This window comes from Diabrotica virgifera, chromosome 6, assembly GCF_917563875.1.
Source record: "Diabrotica virgifera virgifera chromosome 6, PGI_DIABVI_V3a".
Taxonomy (NCBI): domain Eukaryota; kingdom Metazoa; phylum Arthropoda; class Insecta; order Coleoptera; family Chrysomelidae; genus Diabrotica; species Diabrotica virgifera.
Window position 1 is genome coordinate 85,386,818 of NC_065448.1, and position 15,848 is coordinate 85,402,665.

The following is a 15,848-nucleotide window of genomic DNA, read 5'->3' on the forward strand; positions in this document are numbered from 1 at the left end:
AACTTTTTCATTTGACACAGTTGTGGATGATGTTGCTAGCAGGGATATTAACTGTTGCAAGATTATAATTAACGAGATATTTGATGCTATAAGTAGGCTCCCAAAGAAGCTTTCAAAAGGACCCGATGGAATACCAGATTACTTGCTGAATGAATGTGTTTGCACAATAGTCTTACCTCTATATATACTTTTTAATAAATCTTTACAAACATCTGTATTTCCTGATGCTTGGAAGGTGAGTTATGTTGTCCCTGTTTTTAAAAATGGTCAAAAAATCAAGTCAAAACATTCTCTTTAAAGAGTGGCATAATGTAAAAGATCTGTCCATACAGGGACAAATTGAATTATGTTGTGCATATATTGAAAAATATAAGTTATATTTATTAACTGTATATAGGCCTCCGCCAGGCTCTTTTAACGTTTTTATTGAAGTACTGGAGGGAGCTTTACAATCACTTAACCCTACTAAGAAAATCTTGATTCTTGGGGATTTTAATATTCATTTTAATACAGATTCTCCTCACTGTACAGAATTATGTAACCTAATGCATAGTTTCGGTTTTCATCAAAATAATTTCGAAGCCACCAGACAGAAAAACTGTCTCGATAATGTTTTTTCCAATTTGGATCCACAGGACCTTCAGCTACAAGTTGTTGACCCTGGTATATCTGACCATAGAGGTATATACCTGGAATTTACCTTAATGGGAGGAGAACAATTTTCTGATCCTCAAAAAGTGTTTTTTAGACCCATCACTGAGGGAGGAAGATACTTGTTCTTCTCTATGATAGAGGACATTTCATGGGACTTTATTAATGACACTAATATGAATGTGAATAATAAGTTTTCCTATTTTGTTTACATCATTTCCAATGCATTCTTGACCTGTTTCCCGGAAAAGTCTTACTCTAAAAGAAAGGGTCAGGCGGGTGTGGTGAGTTGGTTTAATGATAGCTTGAGAACAATGCGTGATAATATTCAATTTTTTATAGAACTTAATAAACAGCTTGATGCACCAAATTACCTACAGGAATACATAAAAAATATTAAAAATGAATATCGGAAAGCAATAAAAGCAGCAAAGAAAGCTACCAATGACCAACTAATTTCAAACTCTCATAACCCGATTAAAACAATGTTAAATATCATTAATGAGTATAGAGGCATCACAAAAACTGAAACTAATTCTAATATAACACCTGATCAATTTAATCATTATTTTTTAAACATTGCCTCCGAGCTGCATAGCCGTACTCCTGCACCCCACAATGACCCACTCAACTATACACCACCTTATGCTGAACAGATGTTTGAATTCCAACCAGTCTCCTTTAATGAGGTAAGAGATATTGTGAACTCTCTCAAAAATAAAAAAAGTAAGGACCCATTTAATTTAACTGTCAGCTTAATCAAAGGGATAAAAAATCTAATAATATGTCCTCTGACCAAGCTCATAAACTTATGTATAGCTGAGGGGGTTTTTCCTGAAGTTTTAAAAACTGCGGTGGTCATTCCGGTTTTTAAAAAGGGAGAGACAGATCAAATGTCTAATTACAGACCTGTCTCTCTGTTACCTATATTCTCGAAGATATTTGAAAAATGTCTTGCTGTAGAAATAGCAAGTTTCTTTGAGTCTAACGGGCTCTTCGTTGAATCTCAATTTGGCTTCAGAAAGGGTTTGAAGACTGTTCAGGGTATTTTGAAACTTGTAACATACATCCAAGATGCTTTTGAACAAGGTAACTATGTGTCTTCCAACTTTTGCGACCTAAGTAAAGCCTTCGATTGTGTGTCCCACGAAATTCTTACTGCTAAATTGAGTAAATATAACTTCTCAATCTCCAGTATATCATTGATAAAAAATTATTTGACGGACCGCTGCCAGAGGGTGAGATTTGCAGGTGTTGAATCGGAGAGAGGATGCTTGCGCATAGGAGTTCCTCAGGGCTCTGTGTTGGGTCCCTTATTATTCTTGATATACATCAATGATTTACCACTTTCATGTCAAACTGCGCATTTCACTCTCTTTGCAGATGACACAACAATCTCATCCTGCAGTAAGGATTTGGTAACAGCAGTGGGGAGTTTGTGGGGTTCAGTGTCGGAGGCAGAACAATGGTTCCATTCTAATAGGCTGTTTCTCAATACAACCAAAACACAGTCCTTACTTTTTTCAACTAGAAATATTCCTGATGAACTGGACAATGCATCCTGTGCTAAATTTCTTGGTGTTCTGCTGGACCCTGGTCTGATATGGGATGCTCATACCACCTCTTTAGTGGCACAGCTATCATCAAATACATTTTTGCTTCGTGGACTTTCATCCTGTGTTTCCGCTTCCATACTAAAGCAGGCATATTTTTCTTTGTGTCACTCACATATCTCCTATGCTATTCTCGCATGGGGCCATAGTGCAGGAGCGAAGGATGTATTCAGACTGCAGAGAAGGGCCATTCGCATTGTCGCAGGCTTGCCATATAGAGCCGATTGCAGATAAGTTTTTATAGATTGGAAAATATTAACAGTACCTTGCCAGTATATATATGATAATCTTATATATGTAAAATGCAATATGCATAAATTCCAGACTCATGAACAGATTCATAATATTAACACACGCTTTAGAGGGAACCTTGCCCCAAAGTTTCGTAGGCTGGAGAGGTGCAGAGATGGCCCATCATGTCTGGCTATATATTTCTTTAATAAATTACCCCTAATAATTCGAGAACTGCCCTTAGATACATACAAAATAAAAATCAGAGAACTTCTTTTAGTGGGTGCTTACTATTCTCAGGAGGAATATCTCGGGGCTACCCTGTTGTGATAGTCCTACAGCTCTCTTAAATGTTCTGTGTGCTTTTGTGTTTTTATGCTAATATTCTAACTTTGTGTTAAGTATTTAGACTAGGTGATAAAATTTTATAGATTTTACTTATTAAGTGTTAGCTTGCCAATGTATTTCAATGATGCATTTTAACAGACTTTGACTTATGTAAATACTTTGTATATTGACATCAATAAACTGAATTGAATTGAATTGAATTGAAGTAGAAAACTATCGTAGTGTTTGTATACAATCTTCAATACCGAAATTGTTTGATTCCCTAGTCAGCAAGCAGTTGAGTTGGCTATGCAAAGGTTTAATATCCTATCAACAACATGGTTTTTGCCAAAATAAATCAACTTTAACAAATCTACTCTATTATCAAACTGACCAAAACATGGAACAGTTTAAGCAGATAGATTCCATTTACACAGATTTCTCGAAAGCATTTGATTGGGTGGATCATCGGATCCTTTTGCAAAAGTTGCAAAAGTTCGGGTTCCATCATCAGATTGTCTTGTGGTTTCAAAGTTCACTAATTGGCCGGGTTCAGTATGTTAAAATTGGTGGCGACCTCTCTGAAACTATATTCGCTACTTCTGGTGTTCCTCAAGGGGGACACTGTTCTCCTTTACTGTTCAATGTCTTTGTTAATGATATCATTAATTGTTTTAAACATAGTCACTGTTTAATGTTTGCAGATGATTTAAAACTGGAGGATTGTTGAGAGCCCAGACGATCAGTTGCTTTTACAGAATGATTTAGACCAATTACACTGACAGTGTCGGGTTAATAAGCTTGATCTCAATGTTAAAAAATGTTGTTTTATTAGTTTTACATGTAAAATAATCAAATACCAGTCTTCATAATGTCATTGATAATCAACCACTTAAATATGTTACTACTGTCAAAGACTTGGGAATCATATTTGATGAGAAATTAACTTTTATAAATAATATTAATTCAATAGCAGTAAAGAGTAGTAAAATGCTTGGTTTTGTGCTAAGAAATTGCCAATACTTTTCAGTTCATACTGTCAGGGTTGTTTATTGTTGTTTGGTCAGATCAATTTTGGAATACTGTTCAATAATTTGGTCTCCTTATTTTCAAAATCCCATGATTTATTTGGAAAGAGTAGAACATAGATTCTTAACAGTGTGTGCTTTTAAATGTGGACTTCCTATAGCTAATCATAATTACATGGAGATTGAGCAACACATTTCATTGACTCCACTAAACATCCGTAGAGATATATTTTCACTAATAATCTTATTTAAGTTTGTTAATAGTCTGTTAGATTGTCCTAATATCTTAGAATATGTTACTTTCCACATACCACGTCGTGATTTAAGGCAACAACCAACTTTTCGAATTCCCTTTCATAGAACAACTTATGGTGTGAATAATCCTCTTGACAGATGCATGTCTTTGGCGAATAATCTGCAGATTGACTTATTTAAATACAGTTTGAACCAACTAAAGAGGTACCTATCTTGTATTACATAGTATTAGGTTTGTTTTAATGTTTTTGTTTTAATAGTTTAAAATTATTATTTTTATAATAGCCTATATACTAGTTATCTCAATGATCTAGATTCATTAAGTCTGATACAATTATAATTACTTTGAATTTTTTTAACTTGGATATACCTAGTTATAAGATCTAACTTGTCTTAAAAATTTAACTTATGTTTTTGTACTGTTAATGGGGGTTTCCCGTAAATAAATAAATAAAAAAGAATTGACGTAATGTTTCTCTTATTGTACTTTAAGAAATAGTACTTTCTAAATAGTAAAATAATAATAGTAAGTAGACTTTAAGTGTAAAGTATTTAAGTGACAAAAGAGAAGCAAGTGTAAAATGTGAAGCAGAGGGGTAAAAGTGCAAACGTTTCTGGCTAATTGACTTAATTCCAGCTCCATAAAACAAAACTCAAACACACAAGTGCAAATGTTTTTTCAAAATATTTTGAAACAAATGTTAAATGTTTTGAATGAAAATAAATACTAACTTTAAAAAAGCTTTTACAATTAGATAAATAAAATGTATAAAAACACAAAATAGAAGCCGAGGAACTATAAAACAAGCCAAGGATGACCACCGACTAGATGGACCGACAACATAAAAACAGGCAGGAAACTGGCTACAAGTGGCCCAGTGTAGAGAACACTGGAAAGAACTGAGGGAGGCCTATGTCCAGCAGTGGATGCGATTGGCTGATTCATGATGATCATGAATACAAAATAAGTTCATCAGTGATAAATTCGCTGTAAAATTTACTATGTAAAATTGACTTTGACTTCATTTTTTCTCAACTAAACCCTACTCTACCCCTTAGTTTCAATTCCCTCAGTTGAAAGAAACATCCGAAGTGTTGTCTAATATTTCATCTGTTATTATTAAAAATTAGGCAAACTTGAATTACACAAAATAAATGGATATCAAAAAATATAAAGCCATTCTTTTCTTGGACAATGTTCAGATTCAGGGTCTGAGCATAGCTACAAACTAAACCAAAAATTTGATTTACCTTTTTCCGTGTTTTGTTTTTCTTCAAGTTTAACTTCTTCTATTTCCGTCTTTATAGGATATTCCTTTAAATATACACAATTAAATTTATTGTCTTCCTCTTTAATTTCAGTTTTGGAAGTATCCAAGGGAACATCACACATTTGATTACAATCTATTTCCATTTTAATGTTTTCACTAACTTCTTGTTTTACTTCCATCTTCTATTTGGTTTTGGTATTTTGGTTCAGGGTTTGGTTTAATTTAAACTTTAAACTATTTGTCTTATTTGTTTTGTTCAATATACTTTTATCTTGGACTGTGACCACAGTAAAGGACGAGGACGGGACTGTGGCTGTGGCTGGTGTGTGGATTCTGTCTAAATCCTGACCCAATACTTTGCGCAGTGTAATTTGGGTTGCCTATGCCTATATAAACTTGAATCGGCGAAATGGGCCATTAGTTAAAAGTAGCGATGGATTAGCCCCGTATTTATAGTCAGTACCATCGAGATAGGAGTCCCCGAACAGGGAGAAGTTGGTTTTATGCGGTTTCCCAACTTCATTGCACAATTATACCTGTTCGTCCCAAGAAAATTGCCGCAACTATTTTCTCCACTCCACTCGAACGCTCACTGTCCACCAGTGTTGCCAATCGGCGGATAATTATCCGATTTGCGTACCTTTTTGAGAGTTGTCGTATCTTCTTCGTACCTTTAAATAAATCGGATATTTGCGGATATTTTTCAGTGTATCTACCATCGACTAAAACTTTCTCATCCATATATTCCCAACACCAACAACACATTAATTTTGTTTGGTTCCACCCAAATTTTTATAAATATCCTATACTGGATGAATGTTAGTGACATCCGATACTTTTCATCTTTTGACAAAAGGGACATGTGCCGATTCTTTTGTTTAGAATTTAAATGCATAAGTGCATCCACTTAAGGCATACTAATCCAATTCAAATTTCAAAAACCGTCTGTCGTCTGATGTTATTCATGTTATTTTTGATTTAGTTTTATTTTCATTTTATGTAGTGCAGTGCAGGGCAATTATATTTATGATTTTTTTGAGGAATGGTACTATGCAGAAAAGAACTTTCCGGCACAGAAACGTCACTTTTCTGCACACTACTGTCAGTTATTCTGTGAGAAAATATTAAGTTTGTTAACATAAAATTGTACAGAAAAATGCATTTGGAATAGTGGCTGTAGAAAAATCTACTTATTTGAAGCTAGTAATATGATCCCGCGTATGAAAAAAAAGTTGATTAATAGCAAGCTGAAAATTTGTTAATAGCTTAACGGTGTCTAGTCGGACAAACATTGATGCACGGGAACACTGAAACAGGGGAAGTTTTAACGGTGGAGCATGATAAACGTGTCGTCCTGACAAGTTTATGATGGTGAAAAATAGCAAGTTGTTTTTAAGTTTATTCAATAGCCAACGTTATATAATATATGAAAAAATGTTTGTCCGACAAAAAGGTTGGGCATTTTAACGAGTCCGACACGTAGAACATGTCACATCACAGAAACTATGTTGGTGATGAATAACAGTCTGATTTTTGCATGAGAGTTTAATGAAAGGTTAAAAAAGCAATTGGAAGTTCTGTCGGACAAAATGAATGGGAAATTTTCCTAGTCGGACATTCTAAACATGTAAGATATAGACAAAAATGTTGGTGATAAATAGCAAGCTAATTTTGATTTGTTTATGTACAAATTATATTTTGTAACGCAAAAAGTTATATGTCGGACAAAAAGTTTGGGCAAATCGAAGGAAATAAATAAAAAACATTTTTTCGGAATGACTTAGTCATATATTGATAAAGCTATTTTAGTTGTATATTATTATTTATATTCACATATTTGCATGTGCATATATATACATGCACACTCCAAAAACAGTGAAGTAAGTATCAATGCATGTATATATTGCAATACAATTATTTTTTTGGGTGGAGTTTGTTCTAGATATTCTCAAAATGAAAATAAAAAATGTCAAAGAACATGTGAAAGCAATCTCTTAGGGTTTTCTAATTAGGCGCATCCGAAAGTACGGAAAATTTCCTACAAAAAACGTTGTATACATTTTTTTCTATACTCAAATCTTAACCCTGTAAACGACATTGAAAAATGTGAAGAGTCTAAAACTTCGGTGCTTATAAGAATAGACGTAAATACATTATGCTTAGAAGTATGTATTAGAAGGCTGCATTTGTCAGTGTGACACATAGTATTTGAAAGTACATGGTCTCTGAGTTTCTGTTTGCCACGTGTGTTGGAAATTAAAATTTATATTAACTATGGAGTGTTTTTGTGTCTATTTTTGAGTGTCAACAGTTTAAATTTTAAGTCGCCAAATCAAAAGTGAAACCATTCAACGGAACACTTGAGTAATTTTCGAACATTTTACAAAGTTAGTAAAATACTTGGTCATCAATTCAATGAGGTGCAGTTTCCAGATAATTGTGAAAGTTCTATTGAATATCATTCTTCGTGCTATAATGCTTTGCTTTATTGAAAAGGGGTACCTAAATAAATTATTACTAAAATTGTATAACGTAATTTTTCTCAACTTTCTATAAATGAAATAATAATTTAATTAATATGTCACATGGCAAGAAATAATTTGCTGCCAAAATAAATCGATTAGTTTAAATTTGAAGTTACGATTGCAATTTATTATGAATTATTGTCAAAAGTGACAGTTTTTCTTAAATGGAAATGTATTCATAGACATACGGGTAGACAGGGAATACAGTGCAAAAAGTCGATAGGTGGTCTATCTATCTCTTTTAACCAAGCGATCCCGCGCATGTGGCAGAAAAAGATAGCTAGACCACTCAATCCATAATATAATTTGCCTGATCTACTATAAATGTATTACAGTGAGGTATCTAAATGATGTTGACATAAATCGAAAGATATCGATTGTAATTGATTGCAGGTACTTTTGACATAGAATAATCACCCCTTATTGAAATTTCAAAAATTATTTTTTTAAATTGTCCGACTACAAAATCTACCCCTTATTTTTTTCCGACAACAGTCATTCTTGGTAAGGAATAATTTACTTAATTAAATTTCGTCTTTGTCGGAAAGCTATTTATCACCAGCATTTTTGTCTATATCTTACCTGTTTAGAATGTCCGACTACGAAAACTTCCCATTAATTTTGTCGGACAGAACTTCCAATTGCTTTTTTTACCTTTCATTAAACTCTCATGCAAAAATCAGACTGCTATTCATCACCAACATAATTCCTGTGATGTGACATGTTCTACGTGTCGGACTCGTTAAAATGCCCAACATTTTTGTCGGACAAACATTTTCGCATATATTACATAACGTTGGCTATTGAATAAACTTAAAAACAACTTGCTATTTTTCACATTCATAAACTTGTCAGGACGACACGTTTACCATGCTCCACAGTTAAAACTTCCCCTGTTCCAGTGTTCCCGTGCATCAAAGTTTGTCCGACTAGACACCGTTAAGCTATTAACAAATTTTCAGCTTGCTATTAATCAACTTTTCTTTCTTACGCGGGATCCAGGTCTAATATAGATATCTACTAATTAACTCAAAAAGCCTTCAAATTTTTTACATATAGAAATTATTTAGTTGGGCATTAACGTTGAACGCACCACGGGGGTATTATGGATAATAACTTTGATACCTTAATAACTACAAGACTGTCAAATACATTTCTATTGTTTTAGTTGTAATAAATCTTTAGTTGTTAAAAGACCGTAGGCGCAAAATTTCGGACCAATAATCTTTAAACGTATTCATTTTTTTCGAATCCTGAGAAAACTAATAAATATTTTTAAAAAAATTTGAACGCAGAATGAAAGATTACATTATTACCGAGGGCTGAAAGTCCCTTAATCTTTCATTCTGCGTTTAAATTTTTAAATAATACTATCTCAGGACTCAAAAAAAATAATGCATTTTAAAAGCCAGAAAACCAGAAATTTTGCGCCTATGCTATTAATGTAGCTGCAGTTTATTTTGTATTGATTGATTCATTATTTATTTTTCCAGTACCTAGTTTTAGGTAGTTATTACGTTTTAATAAAATAATACTTAAAACTGTTCTTTTACTTAAATAATTATAATAAATTAATATAACGATCCAAATAATAAAATATTTAGATTTATTTATTTATTTAGAATTTAACACTTACGATAATACAAAATACGAATAATGTAATAATAGTAAGTAAACAGTATTTACATACATGAATTAGGTAATAATCAGCTAGGATACGAGATTTTCATCTATAAACGAAAATTTTTAAACTGTGAAATAGAGAAACCAGTAGATTAAAGGGCCGGTTGTTCGAACGCTAATCAGAAATGGAATCAACTGATCATTATCAAATATTTAATTACTGTCAATGTCAACTTTGATTGGGTTGCTTAAAACATAATTGATTACAATAATTGTTATGAGATTGATTGATTAATTAATCAATTATGTCAATAATTATTACGTTAATTGATAATTAATAATTAATTAATCAATAAATTATGTTAATTATCATAATGATAATTGATTACAATCAACGGATTTTGTTATTTGATGGTTGTTAAGGGGACTAAAAGAATAAAATTGGCAACATTGATTTTAATAACAGAATAATTTTTGACCTAGTGTACCTTTCCGTGACAAATCGGATATTTTTCGAGCGATTATAGGATAATCTAGAGAAATGCGATTGGCAACACTGCTGTCCACGCTACGCTCAAAAGTCACCTCCTGACCGCCCACGAGGGACGCAGGTTCGCCTGTCGTTGTACAATGGTTTCTAGGGAGACTGGTCGAGAGCAAAGCACGGACAGTACACGTAAATGTCTATGGAACCAACAACAATCCATCAAAACTTTCTTCTCTGTTGACTTTTAGCCATCTGGACACCACCGTCCGACATAACCAAGGAAAAACACCAGGATACGACACTTGCCCCAGTGTGTTTTTCGGACTGTTTGCTTTTACTGCCACACAATACATTCACTACAACTACAAACCCTGAAGAGGACAAAATCCTAAACGGGGACCAGTGGCGGATCCAGGGCATGATTTCGGGGGGGGGGGGGGGGGCAAGGAGGATTATGTGGGGAACCTTCCGGGGGGTCTGGGTCTGGAAAAATGTAACTGAAAACTCGTGTTTTTAGACAATCTAGAGACTAAAACATGATCATATTTTGTAATTTAAATCTATAGTTTTTAATTGGATTTATTCATTAAAGCCTACTTGGTTAGGGAAATAAAAACACAAAACACTTTTTTGAAGATTCAAAGCATTACTTTATTATTTACATACTTTCTCCATAAAACTTAAACAATAAAGTCCAGCCTTCTTTTTCCTCCTTTAGCATAACGCTCAATTACGTTCTCAACATTCACCTCAATATCACGATGTATGTATAAAAGGCACAATCCATTCAACCTCTCTTCAACCATTCTTGTCCGTAGCCAGGATTTAACGAGCTTAAGGCTGCTGAATGACCTTTCAGCACTTGCAACACTTACTGGTAGTGTGATAAGTATTTGTAGAAGTGTTCGTACAGTTGGAAACATATCTCCATCGCAGCATTTGAGTACTTCTATGGCACAGTTTGGAATTTTCATTCCTTCTTCTTTCTCCCTTGACCACTTCGCTCTCCAAATGCTTAACTCTCCTTCAAGTACCACTTCAGAATCACTGGGCAAAAGAGTTTTAAAGTTCTGGCAAACTTTCTGCAGCCTCACGTTCAACTCCAAGCATTTTTCGCTGACATTGGTGTTCAACATATTTGCAGGCATTAAAAGGTTGAGGTCAAAGCACAATAGGTTTTCTTCGGAGAACCTGGTTTGTAGATCAGTGATGACATTGTCGAGAAGTGGTATATACATGGACATCCTATAATATTCCATCACTGTCTCTGCTTCGTAGTTTTCTCTATGCCTTTGGCTTTTCACTACTCTGGGCATTTTGAGCTGCACGCCCAGCTTTTCAGAGGTAGTTAGAGCTTCCAAGTATAACTCTGTGAAATGATCATCACAATTTCGTCTCCTATCCTTCAGACATGTCAGTGTGTCTGTCACTGCATTGGAAGCCTTGTTCAAGTCTAAGTTTGGTTTTTGCAATAACTTGCTTAGGGGAAGGGTCCTTTTCAGAATATCTACCAGACAAACGCAAGAAAAAATGAATTCAGTGCTTGTTATTGAGTTGATATACAATACGGCCTTTTTGGCTGACTCGGACTCTTTCCATTCGCTTATCTCTGTAAATGAATCGACAATTTCTGGCAATGCACAAAAAAATAAAATTACTGCATCATGTCTATCTACCCACCTAGTTTCACAGAGGCTCACTAGTTGCCTTCCTACGTGTTCAGTTAGAACAGCATTCCTTTTTGCTGACTGATTATAAAAGTGAATGACTTCTTTCATAATGCCAACGGCATTATTTATGGATCGAATCTTATTAGATTTAGAAATAGAATTATTCAAGGCGTGGTTGTAGCATGGAAGCCGTTTTGCACTAACTGCCTCTGATTGGATCTTTGTTACACTACCTGATTCTTCAGATGTCATTACCGAAGCCCCATCTGTACCTATGCCTACACAGTAACTAAGGTCTAAGCCAAGTTCTTTTACATTCCTTAAGACTATTTCACCTAGAGTTTTCCCTGATAGTTTGTTCTCTTTACACTCTTTACCATTTACATCTGCTGCTGCATTGTATGCATCAATAAAAGTTATGAAGTCCTCCCTTACGGCATCTTTCCAAAGATAACGGACAACTAATGTAATCTGTTCCTTATGAGACAAATCACTGGTTTCGTCAAACATCATAGACCAATATTTGGACTCGAGTATTCTTTTCAGAATTTCATCCCTAATTTCATCCCCACAACACTCTATTAAAGCATTTTGCGTTGTTTTGCTAATATATGTTGCTCGAGAAGATGATGTATTAAGATGTTTTTCGAGAGCTTTGTCACCCGCGTCTACTCTGAACTGCAAGAGAGCTTTGAAATTCCCCTGATTTGCTGCTGAAGTCTCAATGTCTAGGTTGATAGGACCATCGTCCCTGTGACCTCGAAAAGGTATGTTTTGACGCCCGAGCAAAATAATGGTTTTGATAATGGGCTTTAGCCTTTCACGATTTTCTGTAACCTGACGAAGCCGCTCAGAGCATACCTGATTGATAACTTCTTTATTAGGTGATTTGTAAGTTTTCAAAAAGTCTTTCCCCATTTCTACACAGGTTTTATGGTATAAACTTCTTTCATGGGTTTGCAAGTCGCCATCTTTTCCTGTTAAGTCTTTAAACCGTGTCAAAGGTTCAATTACAAGTCTCCCCAGCTTCACGCCCTTATTGTGACCTGCCTTTTCTTGGGCGAAAAGTGCACAGTATTTACAGAACAAACCTTTCTTCGACTCTGAAAGTACAAGCCATGTATGATTTTCTAGGTGGGTTTTAGACAAATACCTTTTAACGCCCTTTGAGTTTTCTGAATATGGATACACGTAGTTTGAGGGTGGCTTCCAATGTTCTTCCAAAAGAAGATATTTTGTGTAATCATCAGGCTTGTTATTTACATATAGCCCTATATCTTTGATGATATGATTTGAAGAGAGCTCTTTCACTTTACCTTCAGAGTTAATTGTAGGTCTGGATTCGCTTGAGGAGTTGGTAGGTCCACTGCTTTTTGAGTGTGAATCCAAGGCCAGAGGATCTCCTAAAAAAACACAACCTTGAAATAATTGATCGACTAGACCTATTAAGGCCGCGTCTCACCATCAAATAATTTGATCAAACAGTTTGAGCAAACTCCGCAAGTACGTCAAAGTGACGTCACAATTGCAGTTTTTTTTTAAATTCTAAAAATCTGTGCTCTCACTAACAGTCTAGTTTAATCAAATGTTTTGTATTGTGTTGTCTAACTTGTTTGTACTTTATTTAAAATTAAAGTTTTTCATTATTATCCACAATGAACACTCAGGATGTGACGTCACTAACTGTCACTTTGTGTCACTAACTGTCAAGTTTGATCAAATTATTTGATGGTGGGACGCGGTCTTAAGACTTGAAATAGTTTGTTTAATTTAAAATGTAACTTGTATTAAAAGTTATCATCCACATTATTAAAACAATTTACTTGATTTTCGTACTCAACAAATCAACCCCTAAATAATTATTTTTCTAGGCAAATTGGGTATCATTTTAAAGCTCTTATCCTCTATATGTGCCTTTTGCAGGATTATATGTTGTTGCTCGCTATTACAAAAAAGGCTTACCGAAAACTTCCACTTCGAAGTTTGGGTTTTGTGACACAGCAAGCGAGCTTTGCTCATGTTGTCCCACTTCCACTTCATCTCGAATTATTGTAAGTGATTCGGGTTTATCTTCATCGTCTCGTTTTGCACCCTCAGTCTCACCATTACTGCTATCTGAAATTGTTTTAAAGTGAAAATCAAACAAAATTAACATTTAATCAATTAAATTTGATTTTATCTGATTTCTTACATTAAAAAATGTATTTTACTTTAAAAGGGTAGACTAATTAAACACAAAAAAACGTTAAATATAAATAAAAAATAAAAGTAAAGTTAAACTAATTTTTAGTGAGTCCTAAATAATAGCCTAAACAGTAAACAAAAACGTAGCAAGCGTAAAAAATAACCATTAAACCTACTAACCTACTAGCTTTTATTACTATGGCTTATGAAATAGAGTAACCTTACCTGACGTTGTCTTCAACTTTTTGAAGAACGTTGTAATTTTGGCAGCTCGTTTCATAACATCAGCTCACAACAACAACAAAGCACAAATAAGCACCGACATCAAAATGGCATCTTATTTGTTGTTGTACATGCGCGCGTTCTAGCGTCAGAATAAGGAACTATGTCGAGCGCAATCTAATCTAATCGAAGTTCCGTTTCTAATTTCTAACGCTAGGGCGTGCGCACTGTTATAAGCTTTACAGCAAGCAAATTAAAATCTTTACGGAACTGTTTCAATGAATATTATTCGACGAGAGAGCACGGGAAATTTGCACGCGGAAACAAACTTTGAATAGGACAATCGCTAAATATATAAAGCTCTTTTCTGTGTGGCCAGTGGCACTCGTTATCCTCAATTTAGAAATAAATACACATTTTTTTTTGTCCTCAGATTCTCGGGGGGGCAATTGCCCCCTCTGCCCCCCCCCTGGATCCGCGCCTGACGGCAGGGTTGCCAGATTGGGGGAATTTCCCCCAAATTTGGGGTATTTTTTCTTATTTGGGGGATTTTTTGGGAGTATGCACTGAATGGGGGATTTTTTGGAGGAAAATTTTTTCGCATTGGGGTTTTTTGGGGTATAATTTTAAGAACACATTCCATTGCTTGGCCGATTTTGAATTTCAAGTTATAAACTGTGATTCACAAAAATCTTTGAATATAAATTCATTTACAGTCGATTCTGCCATCTAATACAAACTACTTAACTTATTTTGTAGAGCATTACAGTTTTCTTCAATAGCGACACAACAAAATTTGGTTTTTGGGCGCTTGATGGTGTATTTAAATATTCATATGTGAAACACAGAAAATTGTATCTCCAAGTTTAACTTTATTTACTTTTCTAGAATTAACTTTGAAGAAGGTTATATTTCTGGTGTGTTCAATAATACGCATAATTAATTTAAATTAGTGTTTGTAGACGTATTAATCTAAAAATATGCCTAAAGAAAAGGAGTATACCCGAAAATACCGAGTTGCTTGGGAATCGGATGCGGAACTTAAAGAAAGGTAATCTGTTTAATAGAATTTTAATGGTGTGGGTCATTAATAATTAATTATTCTATGTATGATGGATTGGTCCTGTATCAGAAGATGACACAAAATCATTTTGTGATATGTAAATGGCAGATTTACAATATATTGTATAAAATCTACTAAAATTTACACTGGTAAAATGACACTTGACAGCCAAAAAAGAAGAAAAAATGACAGATGACAGTCCAAAAAGAAGAAGAGATGACAGATGACAGCTCATAAAAAAGAAGAAGAAATGGCAGATGAATTTTGGGGGATTTTTTTTAAAAATGTCATTTTTGGGGGAATTTGTAGTTCAGGTTGGGGGAATTGTATAAATCGGTCTGGCAACCCTGTTTCGGGTATACTCCTTTTCTTTAGGCATATTTTTAGATTAATACGTCTACAAACACTAATTTAAATTAATTATGCGTATTATTGAACACACCAGAAATATAACCTTCTTCAAAGTTAATTCTAGAAAAGTAAATAAAGTTAAACTTGGAGATACAATTTTCTGTGTTTCACATATGAATATTTAAATACACCATCAAGCGCCCAAAAACCAAATTTTGTTGTGTCGCTATTGAAGAAAACTGTAATGCTCTACAAAATAAGTTAAGTAGTTTGTATTAGATGGCAGAATCGACTGTAAATGAATTTATATTCAAAGATTTTTGTGAATCACAGTTTATAACTTGAAA

At 34.2% G+C, this 15,848-nt stretch overlaps 2 protein-coding genes across 3 annotated transcripts in view; both read right to left on the minus strand.

Moving 5' to 3' along the window:
* Window positions 1–5,710, minus strand: part of LOC126886565 (zinc finger protein 112-like) — a 75,758-nt gene extending 70,048 nt beyond the window's left edge. The window contains exon 1 of one of the 2 annotated variants that reach the window (XM_050653513.1): window positions 5,357–5,710. In XM_050653513.1, coding sequence (XP_050509470.1) covers window positions 5,357–5,555 — 199 coding nt within the window. In that variant the 5' untranslated portion in view covers window positions 5,556–5,710. The remainder of the gene's footprint in view (window positions 1–5,356) is intronic. The other variant, XM_050653512.1, reaches the window with a different exon arrangement.
* Window positions 5,711–10,456: 4,746 nt separating this feature from the next.
* Window positions 10,457–14,025, minus strand: LOC126886563 (52 kDa repressor of the inhibitor of the protein kinase-like). Its single transcript, XM_050653511.1, has 2 exons — window positions 13,644–14,025; window positions 10,457–13,084 (listed from the first exon to the last, which is right to left on the minus strand). Exons 1-2 carry the CDS (start codon window positions 13,834–13,836, stop codon window positions 10,692–10,694), a joined length of 2,586 nt encoding a protein of 861 aa, XP_050509468.1. The 5' UTR covers window positions 13,837–14,025; the 3' UTR covers window positions 10,457–10,691.
* Between the last annotated feature and the right edge of the window lie 1,823 nt (window positions 14,026–15,848).